The sequence below is a fragment of the Culex quinquefasciatus genome, chromosome 3 (assembly GCF_015732765.1).
Source record: "Culex quinquefasciatus strain JHB chromosome 3, VPISU_Cqui_1.0_pri_paternal, whole genome shotgun sequence".
Classification (NCBI taxonomy): Eukaryota; Metazoa; Arthropoda; class Insecta; order Diptera; family Culicidae; genus Culex; species Culex quinquefasciatus.
In genome coordinates this window covers 169,046,716-169,068,936 of record NC_051863.1, presented here as the reverse complement: position 1 = coordinate 169,068,936, position 22,221 = coordinate 169,046,716, and the positions used below count along the sequence as shown (strand labels likewise).

General features: G+C 36.7%; 1 protein-coding gene across 15 annotated transcripts in view; it reads right to left on the bottom strand.

Moving 5' to 3' along the window:
* The window catches only part of LOC6044640 (serine/threonine-protein kinase mig-15), a 102,919-nt gene that overhangs the window by 15,089 nt on the left and 65,609 nt on the right, over positions 1 to 22,221 (bottom strand). For 6 of the 15 annotated variants that reach the window (XM_038265725.1, XM_038265727.1, XM_038265724.1 and 3 more), the window contains exons 4-11: positions 20,228 to 20,915; positions 19,295 to 19,406; positions 19,011 to 19,239; positions 18,688 to 18,936; positions 17,535 to 17,555; positions 10,568 to 10,941; positions 5,205 to 5,415; positions 2,461 to 3,396 (exon numbers count right to left, since the gene is read on the bottom strand). In XM_038265725.1, the coding sequence (XP_038121653.1) occupies positions 2,461 to 3,396; positions 5,205 to 5,415; positions 10,568 to 10,941; positions 17,535 to 17,555; positions 18,688 to 18,936; positions 19,011 to 19,239; positions 19,295 to 19,406; positions 20,228 to 20,915 (2,820 nt within the window). Of the gene's footprint in view, positions 1 to 2,460; positions 3,397 to 4,850; positions 4,890 to 5,204; positions 5,416 to 10,567; positions 10,942 to 17,534; positions 17,556 to 18,687; positions 18,937 to 19,010; positions 19,240 to 19,294; positions 19,407 to 20,227; positions 20,916 to 22,221 lie in introns of all 15 variants that reach the window. The other 9 variants (XM_038265730.1, XM_038265731.1, XM_038265734.1 and 6 more) reach the window with 9 other exon arrangements.

Here is a 22,221-nt window from a genome sequence, read left to right as displayed (position 1 = left end):
GAGTAATCCTGATATTATTTAGACGAATTCAGAATCTTTGCTTAGCAAATTTGTATTTTTTTGCAAATATTTCAACCACGTGGTAGCTTCCTGACGTATGGCGTCGCGGTGTTAATCAAGCTTTCATAGCATGCTAAGGAAAATTTGATGTTTTTTGAGGGAAAACCGTTGATTCCGGAGACATCGGATTGTTTGCCGATGCGCCAGGTCTAGGGACAACGAATCCATATGCTCTCTTCGGGAAAAGTGTTCTCCAGACCATTCCCCATAGACATACCAGAAGTTGGCGCGTGATTTTGCCAGACCTGTAGGAGCGTTTGAACAAAAGTTCAATTTCCCATAGTGTAAACTGATGCGCGAGCTGATATGAAAGTCATGGGCATGCCCTACCCACTTTTGAAAAACGTACCCACCCTAATGGATATGGACTACACTGAAAAACAAATGATACACGGTATATAAAATATTTTTGAAAAAAATATTTTTTTTTATTTTAAAACCAAGACTAACCTTTCAAAAGGGCTAAACATTCAATATTACGCCCTTTTAAAATGTTAGTCTCGGTTTAAAAATTTTGAAAATATTTTTTTCGAAAAGATCGAAAAATTTCACGAATGTTTTATATTTTAACATTGAAAATCGGACCATTAGTTGCTGAGATATCGACATTAGAAAATGGTGTGTTGTTTGGGTGGGACTTAGAAAACATCAATTTTCCTGTTTTTAAACACTTGCATGGCAATATCTCAGAAACTAAGGATCGTATCAACAAAGTTCAAAAGTGCAAAATATAGAGAATTTTCTTAGCTTTTTGAACATATTTTTTTCAAAAATGGGCAAACATTTGCACTAATTGGAAAAAATGGAAAACTTCGACTATTTTAAAAAAAGTCACCTAAAAATGGATTTAACTTGAAAACGGTGCACTATATCAAAATTTCACTACAGTATTTTTTGATTGCAAATTTGATTTTACATCGAAAAATAAAGTTGAAAAATTTTTGCGACCAATTTTTCGATTTTTTTAAAAAATCAGAATTGATTCAAGAATTCATAACTTGCTCAAAGATTTTTTGCACAACCTGGAAATTTATGAAAAAGTCCTCTAAAACATATAAAAAAATAAAAAAAAACTAAAAATAGTGATTTTTTCCAAATCAAGTTTTAGTGACAAAAAGTGAAATTAAAATTCATCAAATTTTGTTTTACCGTGTATCATTTTTTACAACTTTGCCGAAGACACCAAAACGATAAAAAAAATCCTTCAAAAGATGCAGATTTTTGAATTTTAATACATCATTTTTGTATGGCCAGCTGCCAAATTTGTATGGAAAATTATATGGACAAACTAATGATGCAAAATGGCTTCTTTGGGCATACCAAAGTCAACAAAAAAGTTTCAGTCAGATTAAAATATACAAAAAAAAACGAATGACCGAAATCTGAGAGATCTGCTCCTATGACAACCATGCAAACGAACTCGCACTTTTTCGTGTTTGACAGTTTGCCAAACAACAAAGCAAAATGTATGCAGGCTGACGTTTCTGCAAACAAATGCAGGCAAACTGCCGAACTATCAAAAAGTGCGAGTTAGTTCGTTTGCCATAGTCTAATACCTCCTGTACTCATCTTCAACATTGCCAAATCGATCATAATTTCCCGTTAAAGATACAGATTTTCAAAACAAATATTTATGTTTCTTTCGTAAAAGATAAAAGAATGAATAATGTATAGAAAAAAGAGTTCAAAAACTAAAAATCGACGGAGTAAATTACTCGAAATTTAATCAAATTCGTTCCAATGAGCATTTCCCAGCAAAAAAAGTTTAATTTTGGAGGGTTGAAAAAATTTGTTGGTTGAATTACCTCTTATTTGAGTAATATTACCTCAAAAATGTGTGAAAAAGGGAACCTAATGAAAATTCACCAGAAACTGATAAAAAAAAGATCAGTTTCAGGTGTAACACTACACAGAAAAAAGTTGAATTTTGGAATGTTGAAAATTTGGTTTACATAAAAAAATGTGTTAAAATGTGAACCAGATGAATATTCATCAAAAACTGATGAAAAATCATCATTTCTGTGGTAAAGTTAATCATTATTTTTGACACAAAATCTGTCACCATTTCCTGATGAATATTACCATCATTTTTTTCTGTGTTTATAATGGCGGCAATATTACCGCCAAAAAAATGATCAAATACCGATGACGATAACGACAATATTATGGATATTTCCGGGCCGATCATCGTTAACAACCTTGCCTTAACCTATCACGCGGAAGAGCAAACCAATCGTTAGCTAGCTAAACATATGGGGTAGGAGGAGTCACGCACGCAACTTCGGTTAAACGTCCTTAAGGGGCGGGGGGAGGCACTCAACAAACGGAGAACGCTCTCGACTATTGTTCGTAGCCCGAGAGAGAGTTATTGGCGCAGTTCTGCGGTAGAGTTGGTTTTACCTGACTGTCGATCAGTTGCTGCCGCGTGGGCGAATTACGCACAAAAATCACGGATTCGGTTTTCTCGCGGCGAGGCCTCAGGAAGTCGAGATTTCGGGACGCCGGAGTGGCTTGCCGGCCGTTGGAGGCGGGAACAGCAGCAGCGGCCGTCGTCGTCGTTTGCCGTGGAGGCGTTCGCGGCCTGTGGTCATCGCCATCGGCGCCCCGTTTGGTCACGGTGAAGTCCGTCAGAATGGGTTCGCCCTTGGAGGTGCCTCGGTTCCGCGAGAATATGGCACTGGACCGTTGCTGGTGGTGGGGGTGTTGGTGCTGAAGTTGCTGGTGGATCGCACTGGAGGACATTTGCTTGCCGAGTCCACCGCCGACGACGGTGGGTGCGCTCTGGTCTCCGAGGATGGCCGAGTGGCGCTTGGACAGTGGGAAAAAGTCCGAGTTTTCCCGCCGGAAGCCGCGTACAAAGTTGAGCGAGAGTTTAGAGTCAGACTCCTGACGTTTGTGAGATTGGGACGGAGCAAGGAACTGTTGTTGCGGGCCGGACTTGCCGGGAGATTGCTGACTGCGGTACTGGCGGGCAAAGATCTCACTTTTGACCCGTTCCTCCAGCCGGATCTTGTTGTTCATCTCTTCGACCTTTTTCTTTTCGGCGTACGCCAGGTTGGACACTTTGCTGTTTTCGCGCTCCTTGCGGAACTTGTCCAGGCCTTGGCCTGCGGCACCGTTCAGCCGACTGCTGGATTCGGCCGGCGAAGACGACGAGGACTTGTCGGACATTGAGTGGCGCTGGTGGGGTCGTGGTCGCTCGTTGGACGGAAAGAATCGCTCAAAGTCCCAGTCCCGCAGCAGGACGGCTTCCTCGCACTCGGACGGGGTTGAGCCGGTGGAACCGGTCGAGGAGGTCGTGGTTCCGATCGACGAGGTCGACTTGTTGTCGTAGTTCTAGATTAGTGGCGGGGATTTTAAGAGGGGGGGTTCGAGTTTTATTGCTATAATGGATGTGGGCTTGAACTCTTAACAATCTAAAAGGCTGCACCCGCACAGTGGTGACTTGAACGCTCAACCAGGAGGGGAAACTTGGAAGGTGGCGGATCTGTATGCGTGTGTCTGTGGCTATTAAGGTGCGCGCATGGTGTGTCTACCTTGCTTTGAAGAGGGCTCAGAGCAAACGAACGTTACAAACTATTCAACAAGCCGAACAAACTAGAACAGCTTTGCCGTCAACACACACGGCGCGTAACGCGTGGCAAAATGTCAGACAAATAAAAAAAAACTGGGTGAAAAACAAACACGAAAATATTACAAACCACTACCATTTGTACCAGAATGTTGCTTCTTGTACACACAGATCTGAAAAGACAATGTTTAACAAAAGGTTTTGTTGTGTTTGCATGTGTTGATTTTTTGTTGGATTTGTACACGACATACCATGTAGATCTGCATTTATGTGTGTGTGTGTGATTTTTTGTTTGTTTGTTTTGCGAAATATCGAGAAAACAGAAACCCTTCTCCGTAGGATGGAAAGTAGACAGGATTAAAACTATTAAGAGAGTTAGCTAACGGTTTTTAAACTGCGATTTGTTTTTTTTATTTGGCAAATGCAACGATTAACGATTATGCAGAGAAAGAGTGATAAAAGTGGGAAAAGGTAGCGACATTGTTTGAGATATTCAATGTGTTTCACTTTAAATCAAGCATGACGGACATTTCGATCGACAGATGACAGATGGAACTTAATTTGAAGAAAAAGTGTTTTTCAAAACAACGGTGTGTTGTAAAGTTGAGCGATTTGAACAAATCCAAGTGCAAGATTTAAATAAAAGTGTTGACACCACAGATGAACAGACCAAGCTTGTTTGAATCCTCTTCACTGTTGGTCAACGCCATCTAGTTTTGATCATGCGTACTATGAACTGTCAAATGCTCGTAATTGTTCTTCTTGGTGAGCGAAAATCAAAACTTGCAGATGAATTGTGTTTGTAACAAATAGACAACCGTGACAAAACATAACTATTGCAGAATGTTCTAACTAGCAGTACGAAAAGAAATAGTTGAAAAACCCATCAGCCCTAACCTCAAACTTGTAGCTACCAAAAGGGCTACCAAAAATATGGAGGTGAAACTAAAACGGCATTCAGTACTTTTAACTTGAACTTTGAGGAAATGTGGTCAAACTAAAGATGAATCAAAATTAAACGAATAAATGAATTTAAAACGAAAAATCGGTGGAATGGAACACAACTTCAAGCAGCGGCAAATGAGTGGTTTGCTTTCTTTACAAAATGAAATAGTTGAGAAAAATAAGCATTTTTTTCGAACGGGGGGAGGAATCCTGAATTTAAATGGTCTAAAGTGGTAAACAATAACGGTAACAATAATAAATTTTGGTTTATTACGTTTTGGATCTCGAAATTTTTCCATTTAACGTTAAAAATCTGGGAGGAAGAGAGTTTCGAGAGAAAATGAAAAAGAGAGAGAGAGAAAACACAGAGAGAAGATCTGTCTTTTAGGCTGCAACCAACATTTTCGGAAAAAAGGGTGGGAACGTGTCGTTATTTGTTGGATGTGAAAACTTGAAAATGAAAATACAAAACATTTGGAATGTTCGAAACGGAAACCAAATGACTGAAAAAAAACATATCAAAAACTGAACAAAAAACCAAAAAAGAAACAATACAAAAAAAGTGAAATGGAATTTTTGAGGGAAATGTTGTTTTCGTTTCCTCGTGGTCGGAATTGGCAGCACTTACCCTCTTGATCAGCGTCCGGTCGCCCTGGGCGTCGTCGTCGTCGGGCGTGGGTGGCAGGGGTCGGTTCGGGGGGCCGCCACCACCACCCCCACTACCGCCACCCGGAGGCGAAAGCACGCTGCCCCCGGGCGTGGTCGTCGTCACCGATTGGTTGTTCTGGTCCGACTCGGCCAGCACTCCCAGTCCACCGGGCCTATAGGAGAATTCGGGACTGAACATAAAAGGGAACCAAAACGAAAAACGGAAAGAAAACGGAGAGGCGAAGAAATCGGAGCAAACAGAGGGGGAAAGAACGAAAGAGAAGAGTGTTTCGAAAAGAAAAAAATCAGGCAAAACAAAGAAGAAGCGCAACAATCAAAACGTAGGCAAAAGTAACGAGTAAAGAATTTTGTGTAATTGTTTGTTTTTTTTTTGTTTAAAGAAAAAGTAAATCAACAGTCAAACGGAAAACAAAGATAAAAGGTAAAAGAAAAAGATAGACACAAAAAAGAGTGAAATGGTTAGTGATGACGATGACACAAATGACTTTAAATGTTATGTTTTTTAAATGATTTTTATAGGGTCAATTACTTGTAAAATTGAATGTGGTAATGATGCTTTTGAATTTCTAAATGATAAAAAAACCCCTTGCAAAACTACCCTCAAAAACCATTAAAATTGTAATTGTTTTCTATCTCATGCTGCTTTATGTATATTTTTAACAGTTTACACATATAACAAAGCATTGTTCACTAAAAAGTAGTTCGACCAGACAAGTTTCCTTACAATTTCTGAAATATTTGGAAGAGATTTTCTGATCAAATTGTTGTCTTCTGCATTGTTGTAGGTGATAATGAGGGCAATTAAGAAAAAAGTTACACTCTTAAAAAAGTTTTAGCAATTATTTTTGTTTACTTTTTTTTACAGAGTGTTAATTTTTATAAGTTTTAGGGACCAAAAAGAGCAAATAACGATATAAAATGGCTTTTCTTATTTTTTATTCTTTTCAATTTTTTTTTCGAAAATCTCCTTCCTGTTTTTTTGACAGCTGGAAATCCAGCCTTACCTTACCTAATCTATATGCCTTGACAACAAATCAAAATAATCGAGGGGTGAATGAAAATCACATAAATTTTCTATGTTAACATTAAATTATATTTCTTGTTATGTAGAATATTTCGCTGGTTAGTTTGCAATACTCGCTTACTTTTTCAAAATGTCGTTTGAACATAGAACAGAACTCATGGCCTATTGGTTGTTTTGAAAAAGTAATCCAGAATATGTCGTAAGAGCTTCCGACACTTAATTGAATTTTTTTCTCTAAAACAAATACATTTTTTATTGCTTTCTAGTAAAGAACATTGATATTCCGTGAATTGAACGAGAATTGATCGAAAAGCTTAGTTTACAAATATCGTCGGCCCGATAGCGATAATCTATCGTTATCGTTATTTTGAAAATTCTACCGGCGATAATGTTATCGCCGATAATGGACGACAACTATTTTTATTTTAATCTTTCTAATAACATTTTAATCGACCAAATTCAACCATATCACGTTAAATTTAAAATGCTTAGAATATATTTTTTGAAAATGCAGTTAGGCCGTTGCAAATATTTTTCTAAGTTTATGTCGCCCCTTCACAATCGGTCCGAAAAATCAGGGGGCAAAAAAATTTTTTTTTTTCAAAAAACATCAAAAATTTAATGAAAATAGAAGTCTAATAAACTGAAAGCAATTTGGAATGCATTTTCCAGCGTTTGAAATCATATTTAGCATTTCTGGGATCGATCGATATTTTGACTTATTTTGAAAACTAATGATTGCAAAACAACTGGGCAGGTTTAAAATGCATTTTTGAACATTTTTTTCATGCAAATGTCAATAATGCTTGTAATTCCAATTTCTCTATTATTTATTTTTATGCCCCCCTCCTCGACTTTGGCCAGAGTCGAGGGACATAAACTTCAAAAAATATGTGCAACGGCCTAAGTTTCAAAGTATAAATACTCAAAATTGTTCACAAAATACCGTATGTTTTCGAAAGTACTCATAATTTGCAATATGAGTATCAATAAAAGCGAAATTTTGTATGCTTTTTCACTTTATTAGAATTGTTTAGAAAATATTGAAATTTTCACAAAATGCTGTAATTTTTCGAAAATACTCAAATTTTTTAAATTTGCAATTTAATTCTATGTATGGGCTTACAGATATAGGCTTAATTACATGACCAATTCTTTACGAAATCGCTCTATTTTAGGAATTTTAATTTTTGTATTTTTTACTTCGACTGAAACTTTTTTAGCGCCTACGGTATGCCCAAAGAAGCCATTTTGCATCATAAGTTTGTCCATATAATTTTCCATACAAATTTGGCAGCTGTCCATACAAAAATGATTTATGAAAATTCAAAAATCTGTATCTTTTGAAGGAATTTTTTGATCAATTTGGTGTCTTCAGCAATGGACGTAATATTGAATGTTAGGACCTTCTGAAATGTTAGTCTTGATTTAAATTTTTTGAAAATATTGTTTTCGAAAAAATCGGAAAATTTCCCGAATGTTTCATATTTTAACATTGAAAATCGGACCATTGGTTGCTGAGATATCGACATTAGAAAATGGTGTGTTGTTTGGGTGGGAGTTAGAAAACATCAATTTTCCTGTTTTTAAACACTTGCATGGCAATATCTCAGCAACTAAGGGTCGCATCAACAAAGTTCAAAAAAGCAAAATATAGAGAATTTTCTCAGCTTTTCAAAAGTTTTTTTTTTTAAAAGAGGGCAAACATGTGCACTAATTTAAAAAAAATGAAAAACTACGACTATTTTCAAAAAAGTTACCTAAAATGGATTTAACTTGACAACGGTGCACTTTATCAAAATTTTTATTTTACATCGAAAAATGAAGTTGAAAAATTTGTGCGACCAATATTTCGACTTTTTGAAAAAAATAGTATTGAGTAAAAAAAATTATAACTCGGTGTAATATTTTTTGCACAACTTGGAAATTTTTAAAAAGTTTTCATTTTACGTCCTCTAAAACATATAAAAAAAAATCAAGATAATGTTTTTTTTTGCAAATCAAGTTTTAGTGACAAAAAGTTAAATAAAAAATCACCAAATTTTTTTTACCCTGTACAATTTTTTTCAGTGTAGTCCATATCGATCAAATCGATCAAAAAATTCCTTCAAAAGATACAGATTTTTGAATTTTCATACATCATTTTTGTATGGACAGCTGCCAAATATGTATGGAAAATTATATGGACAAACTAATGATGCAAAATGGTTTCTTTGGGCATACCGAAGGCACCAATAAAGTTTCAGTCGGATTAAAAAATACAAAAAAAAAAATCGAATGACCGAAATCTGAGAGAACTGCTCACAATGCTCATAACTGAAAATAGTGTATTTTTTCAGTGTGGTAGATATCTGGATAGTAAATAAGTTTGCATAAATATTAAAACGAGTCAAATCGAAAAGCTGTCAAAGGCAAACTAATGGGAAATTTGAAGAGCTTTTCGGTAAAAATATTTTTGAGACTAAAAAATCAAGTCTGTCATATAGAAATTGCCAAAAACCACCAAAAAACCTATTTTTCAACATTTTTATTTTTTAACCGCTGCAGCTTCACATGTATCGGACATAGGACAATGGTCGATATGGAGACTTTTATGTAAAATTGTCTGGGAAATCGATTCCCACTGTCGGTTTTTTAAAATTTTGACGTTTCGTCCACTTTTTAGCAAAAACGCTTTCAGTAAATGATTTTTGTATTTTTTAAAGAGAGACAAGCCATTCTGCATTTGTCATGAGTCTTTTTGTAACATCTTAGGCAAATTTCTCAAAAATTTTGAACGAATATTTTTTTAAGAGAGACAAACCATTCTGCATTTGTCATGAGTCTTTTTGTAACATCTTAGGCAAATTTCTCAAAAATGTTGAACGAAAAAAAATCGTGACATCACCTTTAAATTTATCTTTTAAACTTAAAAATTGAAAAATATCATAGAAGTGGCGTGTATTTTTCTTTCAGTGTATTTTTTTCAGAAAGCCCGTCCAATTTCCTACAAGTTTGTCATTGACCAGTTTTTGATATGATGCAACAACGGCCTCGAGAAACAGTAATTTTTAAGTTACAAAATTCAAAAATATTTAAATAACATACACTCTTCTCAAATGTAATTTTTAAGTACAATTGGCTCCATATACACAAAAATGGCTTATATAGGCCTAGGATAACATGTCTAAAAAGTTTCATTGAAATCGGAGAGGGTCGGGTACAAAAGTACCAGAAAATTCCTGATTTGAGCTGGAATTGCTATACAAAATTTCGCTTCGTTCAAAACGCAGCTTAAACAAAAATTAGGATATTTTGTGATAAATTTAGTGATTTACAACAAAATAAATTATAAAATGAAAATGCAATTCAAAATTTTGCTTCCTTGCGAATTTTGAAAACTTTAGTATTTTCCAAAAATACAGTATTTTTTTTAAAAAATGAGTATATCAACACAAAAATCTAGTAAAAAGAAAAAGCATAAAACATTTCGTTTCGTTTGATACCCGCATTGAAAATTTTGAAAATTTGAGTATTTTCGAAAAATACGGTATTTTGTGAACAGTATTAAACAAAAAAAAAACTCTAATAAAGTAAAAAAGCATACAAAATTTCGCTTCGTTTGATACCCATATTGCAAATTATGGAAATTTGAGTATTTTCGGAAAAATACGAAAAAAATCTTTTGAACCATTTTGAGAATTTATACTTTGAAACTTACTACATTTAAAAAAAATATATCAAATCAAATCATTCGCTCTACAGCATTGCCTTGGCGTTCTCGATTGCGAGATTCCTACTCAAAACTAAGTTTCCGAAGGCTTGATTGTTGAGGTAATTGCAAACCTCTTTTTACACCTTAGCTTCCCCATCCACCCCGGGATTCAAACTGACGACCTTTGGATTGTGAGTCCAACTACCTACCAGCGACTCCTACACCTGGACTGAGCTAACGACCTACCCTTTTAAGGTTAGTCCGGGGGCCAACATTTACTTCCCCGTCCGACGGAAGGCGTGGTCAGACAAATCTCGTCTCGGGATCGAACCGGGACCGTCTGGGATCGAACCCAGGCCGACTGGGTGAGAGGCAATCACGCTGAATCGCTGAATAAACTTTAACGAAATTCGGTGATTGAGTCCTTACATGTTTTTGATGGTTCAAAGCGATCGACCCTTTTTGACTGAGTTATTTGAAAAAAAAAATCTTTCAAATGATTTTCTAAACGATAAAAAAATGATTTCAAGACTGACCCCAAAATGATTATGAGAAGAATGTGACGATGACCCATTTGTCTATTTCAACCCACCCAAATACTTACAGTGGCTTCGGCGGGTCGCTGGCCAGCAGCGTGCCGTCGTTCCGCGCCCGATCGTTCGGCTCTTCCGGTTCCGAGTCCGAGTCGGAGCTCTCGATCGGATCCAGCGGGTTGATCGGTTGACCGACGCCGCCGCTCGAATGGTGGTGGTGATTGTTGTTATTGTTATTGCCGTTGGCGGCACCGCTGCCAACCCCGGGCTTACCACTTCCGCTGGACTGCTGCTGAGGGAGTTGGGGAAGCGGCTGCTGCTGGGGCTGTGACTGAGACGACGACTGTTGCCGGTTGTTCCGGGGCGGGGCTTCCGGTTGCGCCTGAGGCTGTGACTGTTGGGAGACGCCCAATTCATTTAGTTGTGCGGCTAACATGTCCAAATCCTATTCGACGGGCAGGACATGGTGTGGGGAAGGGTTGTGTGGCGTTGGATTGTGGGTGTGGTTGTATGTGTGTGTGTGTGTGTTTGTGTTCAGTTTTTTTTTTGGAGAGAAAAAGTGCGGTTGGGGAGCGCGGGGTTGGACGGACAAAAGTGAACCGATTAGGAAATTGTGAATCTCTTACACAGCGAGTTTGCAACTCTTTCGTTGATCCAGTTAAAGATCCTTTTTTAAACAAATTTTACTTGGCGGAAGGATGTTTATGTAGCGCGGAAACTAAACAAAATCAACACTAAAACTTCAAGCGGTTACTTCAACGATAATGTTTATTTTTTTCAGTGTAGATATCACAAAGGATCGTTAAGATTTTTAGACTACAGCAAACATCAAAAAATAAAAATTAAAAAGGAAAACACATCGAAAGCGTTTTGTTAATACACCGAACAAAGTTTCGTTCAGATTTGTTTCGGTACAGTTTTATTAGAAATTGCGGATGCAAAGAGAAGCTGACATCGTTGCGAAAGGGTTGTGGATGAAGGTGTTCATGGGTGGATGCGTGTGTGTGTGTGTGTAGTGTGTAAGATTATGAGGGTGATACATCGATGATAACGACGACGACGATGAAAGTTTGAGCCCTCCGGGCGCGAAATTAGGCCGCCAAACAGGTGGTGACAAAATTGTTACGTAATGACATCTCATCCACCTTCCCAAGTTTAAGAAGATTGGGGGGGTGAACGAAATTTGGCCCCGTCAAAATTTGAAGCGAAAATGGATTTGCCCAAATGGAAGCATTTCCATGTCGTTGGATGCAGCAGTAGCAGCTGCTGTTCCTGCGAGTGGGGACAAATTTCCAGGAAATGTGTACCATCCACATTTCGCCGGCAGGCTGCAAGACGGGAAATAGAAAATTTCATCCGCGTGGGGGTACATCAAACAATGGGGGTACATCAAACAATGACGAAAAAAACCGAGATAAATACTCAAAAAATCTAATTATAAACAAGATCATAAACAGCTAATTTCTGTAAAATTATCTTGAAGATTTGCAATAAATATGCTTCCAAGTGATTTTTATAGAACTCTGATCATACACAATTTTTAGAATGTCTTTAAATGTTTTAAATATCTTCAAATTATTCTAATAAATAAATGGAATCAAAAGTTTAACTAAATACTTAAACAACTCTGTAATGAGATGTTTTTTTTATCAATTTTGTCTTTTCAGTATTTTAGCTTAACTTTGGAATTTTGAAATAACCGTCAAATCTGAAATCACCTAAATTTTAGAACATGCAGGGTTGTTACGGACGGCGCGGATGGCGCGTTTCGCGCGGATCTGGCGCGGATTTGCTGGCTAATTTTGCTCAGGCGCGGATTTCACGCGGATGGCAATTTTGATAAATAAGTTAACTGAAAGAGATAGAATTACTTTCAAGTTATTAAGAAAAATTTTATCAGCAATCACGATAATTTGTTTTTTCCTTTGAGTGCAAGAATTTCATAATTTTTATTAATTGAATGTTCTTCTGAAAATGTTTGTTTGTATTTTTTTTTAGTACGAAATGTAGAAAAATTGAGATGAAGATTGTGTAGAAATTATTTTTTATATGTTTCTTGTCATTTCGTAACATCTCCGGCTCTGAATATTTAATTTCTTTTGAGTTTTGAGTAATTATTTTTAACGTTATTTATTTTAAATTTTATACTGGATTTATTAAATTTTTAATTTTATAAATCAAATATCACAAACTTTTCCCGAAGATATAGACATTAGAATGTGTAACAAAAACTATTATTGGGGCTTGTTCTGGTTGGCGCCAAATATGAGCTTGATTGGGCGTAACAGAAGCTGGCCTCCACTTTCGAGTTTTTTAATAGAATTTAATCGATAGAAATATTTTTTTTTTTTCTAAATTTAAACATTCTTGGCAAAAATAAAAAGATCAGAACATTCCAAATTCAAAGCTACAGAAATTCAAAAATGCGAAAAAAATTGATTTAATAGTTTATATTATACAAAAAAAAAACAAAATACATATTATTTTTTTTCGAAATTTCTAAAATCGTAATTTAAAAAATCTGAAATTCCGAAATTCACAATTTTAGCAATCTTAAATTCAAAATACCAAAAATTTGAGAAATCGAAAATTTGAAGATTAAAAAAATCAAAATTTAAAATCTAAAAAATATCAAATTCAAAACAATATAGAAAAAAAATTCTCAAACCTAAAATAATTTTAGTATTCTTAAGCTTATAAATTCTGAAATTCTTAAAATCTTGAATTATTAAATTCTTAAATTCTTAAATTCTTAAATTCTTAAATTCTTAAATTCTTAAATTCTTAAATTCTTAAATTCTTAAATTCTTAGATTCTTAAATTCTTAAATATTTAAATTCTTAAATTCTTAAATTCTTAAATTCTTAAATTCTTAAATTCCTAAATTATTAAATTATTAAATTCTTAAATTCTTAAATTCTTAAATTCTTAAATTCTTAAATTCTTAAATTCTTAAATTCTTAAATTCTTAAATTCTTAAATTCTTAAATTCTTAAATTCTTAAATTCTTAAATTCTTAAATTCTTAAATTCTTAAATTCTTAAATTCTTAAATTCTTAAATTCTTAAATTCTTAAATTCTTAAATTCTTAAATTCTTAAATTCTTAAATTCTTAAATTCTTAAATTCTTAAATTCTTAAATTCTTAAATTCTTAAATTCTTAAATTCTTAAATTCTTAAATTCTTAAATTCTTAAATTCTTAAATTCTTAAATTCTTAAATTCTTAAATTCTTAAATTCTTAAATTCTTAAATTCTTAAATTCTTAAATTCTTAAATTCTTAAATTCTTAAATTCTTAAATTCTTAAATTCTTAAATTCTTAAATTCTTAAATTCTTAAATTCTTAAATTCTTAAATTCTTAAATTCTTAAATTCTTAAATTCTACATGTTACATGCTTCTTATGTGTTTACTTACATGTAAACCGGCAAAAATATCAGAGGTTGGTATGAGCACACATTTAAACATGTTTCTAAATCTGTTTTCAGGGTACTGAAATATACATTTTCATCTGTTAACAAAATAAATTTGAAGCCATTTGGTTGCGTCATTGCCGAGATATAGCTATTTGAAGTTGGCAGTTTCAAAAACGGGCGCCACGATATCTCAAAATTGACTGCAAAAGTCAATGTTGGCGAATACTCGTTGAACCAGTCCCGTGTCATGCACACGGCCGAAGGCCGATTTTTAAAACATTATTTAAAAAAACGTTACTTAATCCACCTTTAGGTGGTTGGTGCCTTCCTCGCATTCATACACCACACAGCCTGAAAAAAGTGTATAAATAACAATTCTTTTATCAAAATATCTGAGTCCGGCCTCAAAAAAAGTGAACTAAAAACACTAAAGTACTTATAACTTTTGATAGGGTTATCAGATCTTCAATCTTTTTGGCTTATTGGTCTTTTGATTATCTATCCAACGATGGGTCGCATAATAGATCCGGACAACTTTTTCATCAACATATTTGAGATCCGGCCTCAAAAAAGTGTATAATTAACACATAAGTGCTCATAACTTTTGATAGGGTTGTCAGATTTTAGAACGCGTTGGAAAGGTCTTTCAAATACCTTTCCAACAATATATAGCATGATGGGGTTTCTTACAAAAACCACCCTTTTTACAATATTTGAAACTCTACCCAAATCGTTTTTTAGCATAACTTTTGAAGTACTTTTCAAAACTTCATAATATTAACTAGGGTCTTGTGGGACCCCAAGACGGATCGAATGAGACTAAAACGGTCCAAATCGGTTCAGCCAGTCCGGGGATAATCGTGTGCATATTTTTCGGTGCACGGACTCACATCCAGACACACACACAGACAGAATTTAATTCTGAGTCGATAGGTATACGTGAAGGTGGGTCTAAGAGGTCGAAAAAAGAAGTTCATCATTAAGATCATTAAGATGAGGACGGCAAAAACTGGATATGTATTGAGAGTCTTCACCTTAGAGGTGGGCAAACCGCTCTTTTTGAGCCGCTCATTTTCGTTTCGCTCTTTTTCAAAATTTTGATAAAATGGTTAGTTTTTAGAATGATATGGTTTTTAAAGTTATTTCACATTGGAATTTTATGAATAATTTGATCTCTGTGTCAAGATTTCTACTCGAACCAAAACGTTGAAATAATTGAATGGCATCCAAACTTAAATCTAGGATTTTGAAGAAATCGCTACCAATTTCCAATTGCATTTATTTTTGCCAAAATTGAACGAATGCATTTTATTTGGTGAAATATTCTGTGAACACTTTTCTACATTCTGATTTAATCGATTAAGTCTATATAAACGCTAAAGTTTAATCGGACAAGTGAATTAATTTTTTTCTTAAAGTAGATGTTTTGTAATATTTGACAAGTTAAACAATTTTAAGTGCTCAAATTTGTATTTTGATAATAGATTAATGTACAATTAGTTGCACAATAATTTTTTTTTCATTTTTTTTTTAGAAAATCATTTACTTTTGGAAATTCAAAGACAAGTAGGAAACTGAAAATGAGTTTGAATTTTTTTCAAGGGGTGTTTGGCAGCAATGATATTTTGGGAATATTTTTTATAGAAAAATATATTTCAATTTCAACTCTCAAAAATAAATTTTATGCTACATTTTGTTCGAAATTCAATAAATTATATTTATAACACGTTTAAAAATCATTCCATATTGGCACGGTTCTTTCAAAAGATCGAAGTTGTGAGCCATGGTTCATTCGCTCTTTTCGGTGAACCGGCTCTTTGAGCGGCTCGCTCTTTTTTTGCCCACCTCTACTTCACCTCAAATTTCAGCCAATTTGGTCGACAACATCTCGAGATATCGTGGCACCCGTAAATCAACTCGGTGTTTCGAGAAAAACGCTCAGAAAATAAGACAGTCCGCTTTGCGCATGGCAAAATTTTGAGTTTAAAACGTCTCTGACTCAGTTTATTCATGAAATATCTTCATGAAACTTTCAGGAGTGATTGATAATTATCTTAGCAGTGAATTCAATATTTTTTGTATGTATGTAACCCCTTAATTTAATGGTTAAAAAGCAAAACATTTTATTCGCGTTTTTTTCAATTTAAAAACATTTTTTATTGTGTGGTTTGGTTGAGCGTTCTAGGAGTTTTTTTATTTGATCATATAGTATATAAAAAAATGCAAAAGTCAATGAACTCATAATAAAACATTTTTTTTTAAATTTGACTTTTATTTGATTTTATTTTATGTATTCATGTTATAAAATGTATTCTGAATACTTCACACAAAATTTAAACCTAAGAAATTAATTTAATCAATTTAACCCAACCCAACAAGGCTAATAGAACTCAAATGAAACATTTTTTTTGTTAAAAAAAGCTTTCAAGGATTTGTTATTGCCTTGCATCCATTTGAAATTTTTATTTAGCTAATTTGATTCAATTTGGTATTTAAAAAAAATGTACAAGTAACTCAACGTTGAGATTTTTTTATCATAAGGGCATTTGGTTGAGGAATCTTTTGCCTTCCTCACTGAGGTAAGGCTGCTCTAAAAATGACCTTTCACATAAAGCTGGTAGAACAAACTTCATGTATACCATCGACTCAGAATCGAAAACTGAACAAATGTCTGTTTGTCTGTTTTTTACCAAAATTTTCATGCAGTTTTCTCAGCACTGGCTAAACCAATTCAGTTTAGGGTCCTATAGATCGAGTTTCAACAAAATTTAAATTTCGATAAGTAGTTCAAAATGTATGTATACAAATGTGTTTTCGCATATATCCGGATGCTAAATAAATGACCTGAAATCGTACCAAATATCATCATGTTATAAATCGTTGGATAGGTAATTCAAAGGTTATTCAAATACCAGTAGAATGCGAATAAAAAACTCTACCGGCGCAGTAGTAGATTAGGAAAAAGCTTCACTTGGCTATTATTTTTAAGAATTTAAATGTGAAGAATAATAATTTATGGAGTTTTTTTTTGTTGGACAACCATTTTTTCTCAAATTGAAAATTTAAAAAAAATCGACCAAGATGGGAAAAAATAAATAAGTGAACATTACAACTGAATAAATGTAGTACTAGAATAACGTCCAGTACAACTCTTGATTGCTTATTTAAATCGTCAAATTTCCCACATGCGATTTTTCTCCAACAATTTAACCACTGCCCATCAAAGCCACCAGCACTGTTCGATCGACGGCGAAAATCGTTGCGCAAAAGTGTTACTCTGTCTGTAGGTATGTGTGTAATGATGCCAAGTTATGATGTATCTGGAGCGCGAAATTATGTCCTTCGGGGGTGGTGGTACATGTAATCGAGTTTGTCACAGGGGTGAAGTGATGGGATGTGACGCGTGATGTGTCTCTTTTGCTAGTCTCTCGGCGGTCATATGGCAGGTAGATACTTTTAAAATATTAAACAACAGGCGACAGGGTTGAGAGGACAGACAGACAGAGTGAGCGAGAGAGGAGGGCTAGGTTTTTGGCAACAGATTTGGAGAAGGCAGGTAACACTAACGAGAACTAACATAACGTAACAAGTAAGAGCTAATAGTACGAAGCAACGGGCTTACCTCTGGTCGTCGTGGTGGCAGCTGCAGCGTACCGATTTGAGCGATTTTTTTTATTTCGCGCGTGTATGATTGTGTTTGATTATGTTGAAATGGTTGGTTTTTGGTCCGTATTTACATTAATTGGAAACGCCCCCAAATCCAGTGGGTCGCAGGATTTGGCGAAGGGGGTGTGGTCAAGCCAAACAGTAGTAGTAGATTAGGTGGTAGCAAAGGTAGTAGTAGATTGTAGTGCGTATTTGGTGTTTGTGAGTGTGTGCGATATTTGGTTTGTTTGTTTTTTAGCGGCATGGCGTGTGTCCATTTTGAGGGTGGTTCCATCATCGAGAAATCCGTACGGTTTGAGAGTTTAGGCGTGTGTTTTGTACATTAACCGAATACACGACAGATACATAAAAAGAAGAAAAAGAGAAACAAATTGTTCACCGAAACCAATTTTTTTACTAGGGAAACTTCCAGAGTTAAACGTAATTTGGTCCAGTTTTTGGTAGCGTCTTGTGGGGGGAAGTGCGGTAAAACCAGAAACAATCTGTACAGGTTGAGGTCTACGGGTGCTGCTGGGTTGTCGTTTTGTGCGGTCAATTAATGTGATTTTGTGGGGTGCTCCCGAGCGTAAGCGTTCAATTTCTCTGCGTGTTGGTGGTGCTCGAGTTATGTGCTGGTAGTGCAAAAGGTCCTTTGCTGTAAGCTGATTTCATCGTTATGTCACTTCTATGATGATGTAGTGTCGTATTTTGGGAATATCAGAGTATTTTTTGAGCTTTGTAATAACGTCTGGATCTACTACTATTTGTAAAAGAGGATTTAAGCATAGTTTGGAAATGGGAATAGTAAAGTTTTTGAAAAAAAAAAAAAAGGAAGTACTAGAACGTCTCTAATAGAGTAATACACAATAAAACAGCGAAACATCGAGCGTAATCTATAGTCAATTGAGTCGATTGATCAGCTAAACAACGAACAGACGACGAACAAACGTTCTAACAGGTCAACAGAGGACAAATGTCGTTATTTTCATATGTAGAAATACACATCATACATAATTGGATAAAGAAGCATTAGGCAAAGGGGGGAGGAGGGGGCAATGTCTAGAGTCGTCGCAAGGGACCAACTGCCGAAATGGCAGGCAGCGAGCGAGGTCAGGACAACGGGTACTTACCATTGGCTTGAAGATGTTCTGGGAGTTTCGCGGGGGTTGCTGAGGCGTCTGCTGCTGGGACGATGGCTGCTGTTGTTGCGCTTGCTGCTGGGAGGACGATCCGCTGCCGGACCGAGGCGTCGGTGGCAGCGGCCGGTTCGCGTTGGCATTTGCCGGCGGGTCCGGTACCACTATCAACCGCTGAGGTAGAACTGGCCGCGACGGAGGACCGGGCTCCTCCACCGATTGCTGTTTACTCCGCTCGTCTCGCTGAAAAAAAAAAAAAAAACACCAGACCAATCAATCCAGGACCATCTTCTTGGACGACCCTGCTCGTAACCGACCTGCTGTGGCTTCTGGTTCCGGTTGGCGTTCGGCGGCTGCTGCTGTTCGGCGTTCTGCATCAGCGTCCGGCCCTCCTGGATCTGCTGGAAGTTCCGCCGCAGCGTGTCACCGCCGGGCGCCTGGATGATCGACGAGGGCTCCCCGGCCGTAGGCAGTTCCTCCTCCTCGTTCTCGGAGCCCGAGTACCGGTAGTCGTCCCGTTCCTTTTCCTGCTTGCGCTTCTTACACCTGGAAGATGGATATTGGTTAACCAAGTACAACAATCGATGATTAGTTGACTTACCTATCGATATGGTCTTTCAGCTGTATCCGCACTTGTCTTTCCGTGGGTTGCTCCTTGATGAACGGGTGCTTCAGCAACTGTTCCGTGTAAGGCCGTTGATGATAGTCTTTCACTGCAAGAAACAAGAAGATTTTTGTCAGAAATTAAATTCTCAGAATAAACTCTAATCTAATTTCCACAGATTGCTCATCATTTTTTCGGGTCACCTAGCAATTTCAACTTGGCAGAAAAGCTTTTCCACGTGTCTTCACTTGAGGCACTCTGGAAAAATTAAAAAGTTTTTTCGCGTGAACTATTTTTCCCGCACCTTTTTGCGACTTCGTCGCTGAGGTTATTGTAATAAATTTCCCAAACAACTTTGTCTTTTCACCGACACTGGCTAAACACACTCCAGATGGGGCTGAAGTTCTTCGCGGAAAGGTAAAGAAAAGTAAAAAAATTAAGAACTTCTCCACCCCATGGCACCTGCAATTTTCCAACAAGAGAGATCTATTTGACAGTTTGTGATGACTTTAAAGTGGTCCACCGCCGTAATTTGGCCAATCATCTGCGTCCCTCGCGACCGTCAAAATCAAATTATCGATCTAGCACACGTTTGTGAAGTGTTGGTTCCTCTCATCTCGACAACCAATGACCATCGCGCAAGCACTACTGAATAAATCATACGCGGTGGGGCCCAAACAGCGCGATTGATTAATGGTTATTTAATGATTTCAATTACGGCCATCAAAATCGCTGCATCCGAGAGAGATCCTTGTACGCGACGCTGCCCGGACGAAAAATACACGCAGATTCATAACCTTTCGATCGGTCAGTACTTCATGGGCGTTGATCAGATTATCGTTTATGGGCCGTAACTTTAACGAAGGTGATTAAGGTTGTTTAACCTGTGTAGGAGCACAAACACGCGGAAGTTTCACCGCCACAACTCACCTAGCACCGTATCGATGAATCCGTGGAACTTCTTGGACCACTTCTTCGACTTGAGCCGGGGCGGCGGATTGCGGGGAATGAGGAAGAGCGCACGCATCGGGTGCAGGTCGCACAGCGGAGGCTGTGACTCGGCCATCTCGAGTGCGGTGATGCCCAGCGACCACAGGTCGGACCGATTGTCGTAGGTGGCGTCCCGGTTCTCGTCGCATGCGATGACCTCCGGCGCCATCCAGTAGGGCGTTCCGATGAAGGTGTTCCGCCGGCCAATGGTCTTGTCCAGCTGTGCCGACACGCCAAAGTCCACCAGCTTGACCTCGGCGTTGTCCGTCAGGAGCACGTTCTGGCCCTTGATGTCCCGATGTATCACTTTGTTCGTGTGCAGGTAGCTCAACCCCCGCAGGATCTCCCGGCAGATGTACGCGATCCACTCCTCCTTCAAGCTCTGGCCCTTGGTCGATTTGACCAGGTCGGTGACGGAACCGGCCCCGCAGTACTCCATCACCAGCCACAGCTGGTCGTCCTTACCGGCGGACGTCTTTTTGATAAATGCACCATAGTACGTGGCAATGTTCCGGTGGTTGGAGTACTTTTTGAGCACGTTGATCTCCAGCTTGATCTCCTCCTCCTCCTCCTCGGTGACGTCCATCACCTTAATGGCAGCGAGTTGTCCAGTCTTTGTGTGGCGACCCTGTGGGGGGAGAATTGAAAAAGCGTTAGTTAGTAAAAGTGTAAGATATTTGGCAGTACAGGGTTGGAAGTGTTAAATTAGATCAAGGCTTAAACCTCAACTTATACTGAAAAAGTGACATTACACCAGAAAAGGGGTAAAATTACATATTTTCAGAGATAAAATTACAATTTTTTTCTGACATAAAAGTTGTACCCCTTCACAAATGTAATACCAAAATGTCAAAGTTTAAGATCAGTTTCAAAAACCGTGAAGTTTGACACCCTGATTGGTAGAACATGTATAAATTTTCACCCATCGGAACTTTCCTTGAACGGACCGACCACTTCCGAATGTGTCCAATTCTGGCAAAATGTAAAATTTCAATTCAGTATTAAAAACCATGCCAATTTTGTCGAACTGTCCGCGTACAAGTTTATTATCAAAAATGTTAAATGTATTGCCTAAATCCGTTAGATTTGGCAAATGGATCCTCAAATTAAGCTTATTATCAAAAATGTTAAATGTATTGCCTAAATCCGTTAGATTTGGCAAATGGATCCTCAAATTTATCTTAAATTGGTTAAATTTATTTTCTGAGTAAACCTTTCTTACGACCACAAATTGATTTTAAAATAACTTCGTGGCCCTTGTTGACAGAAAATATCTTATTTGACAGCTCTTTCCAAGAGGACGTTAGTTGACCCATCGTAAAATGTTGTCTTAATAAATAATTTATTAATTTCTTTCTTTGCAATTAAATATTGTACGATCAGTTCCTTACTGGACTCGGTGGCTTGAAACGACCGACGGCCCAACAACCTCAAAACCTTGCTGCAGCTTTGTTGACAAACAAATGGAGCACGTGGTCGCATGACGGCGGAATTGAGCCAGAACTAGGGATGATCATATAATGAAAATTGAAACTATTTTCAAGAAAAATAATATTTTGCCAACATGACAAACAATTTGACAGTTTTTTTAAAGTTGGAAAAGTGACTGAAGATAAAAATTGTCAGCCATAATTTTTATTTGAATTGAACTTTTTCAAGAGAATTGGGCACCCATAAGCCTTTATTCAATCGTTTCCAACGACCGTGAGAAGATGCAAGGTGTTTTAAATCATGTTTTTACCGTGGTACAAAACAATTGACATAGGGTTTTAGGACCCTATTGTCCCCTCATCAGAGGATTCTTAAGGGAACGAAAAAAACTGATTTGAAGCCCACGTAATTTATGCACGATCTCTAAGATCAAAGTTCTTTATCAAAAAATTAATAACTGTTTAAAATGTTTTTATTTTTTATTTTTTGTTTTCAAATAAAAG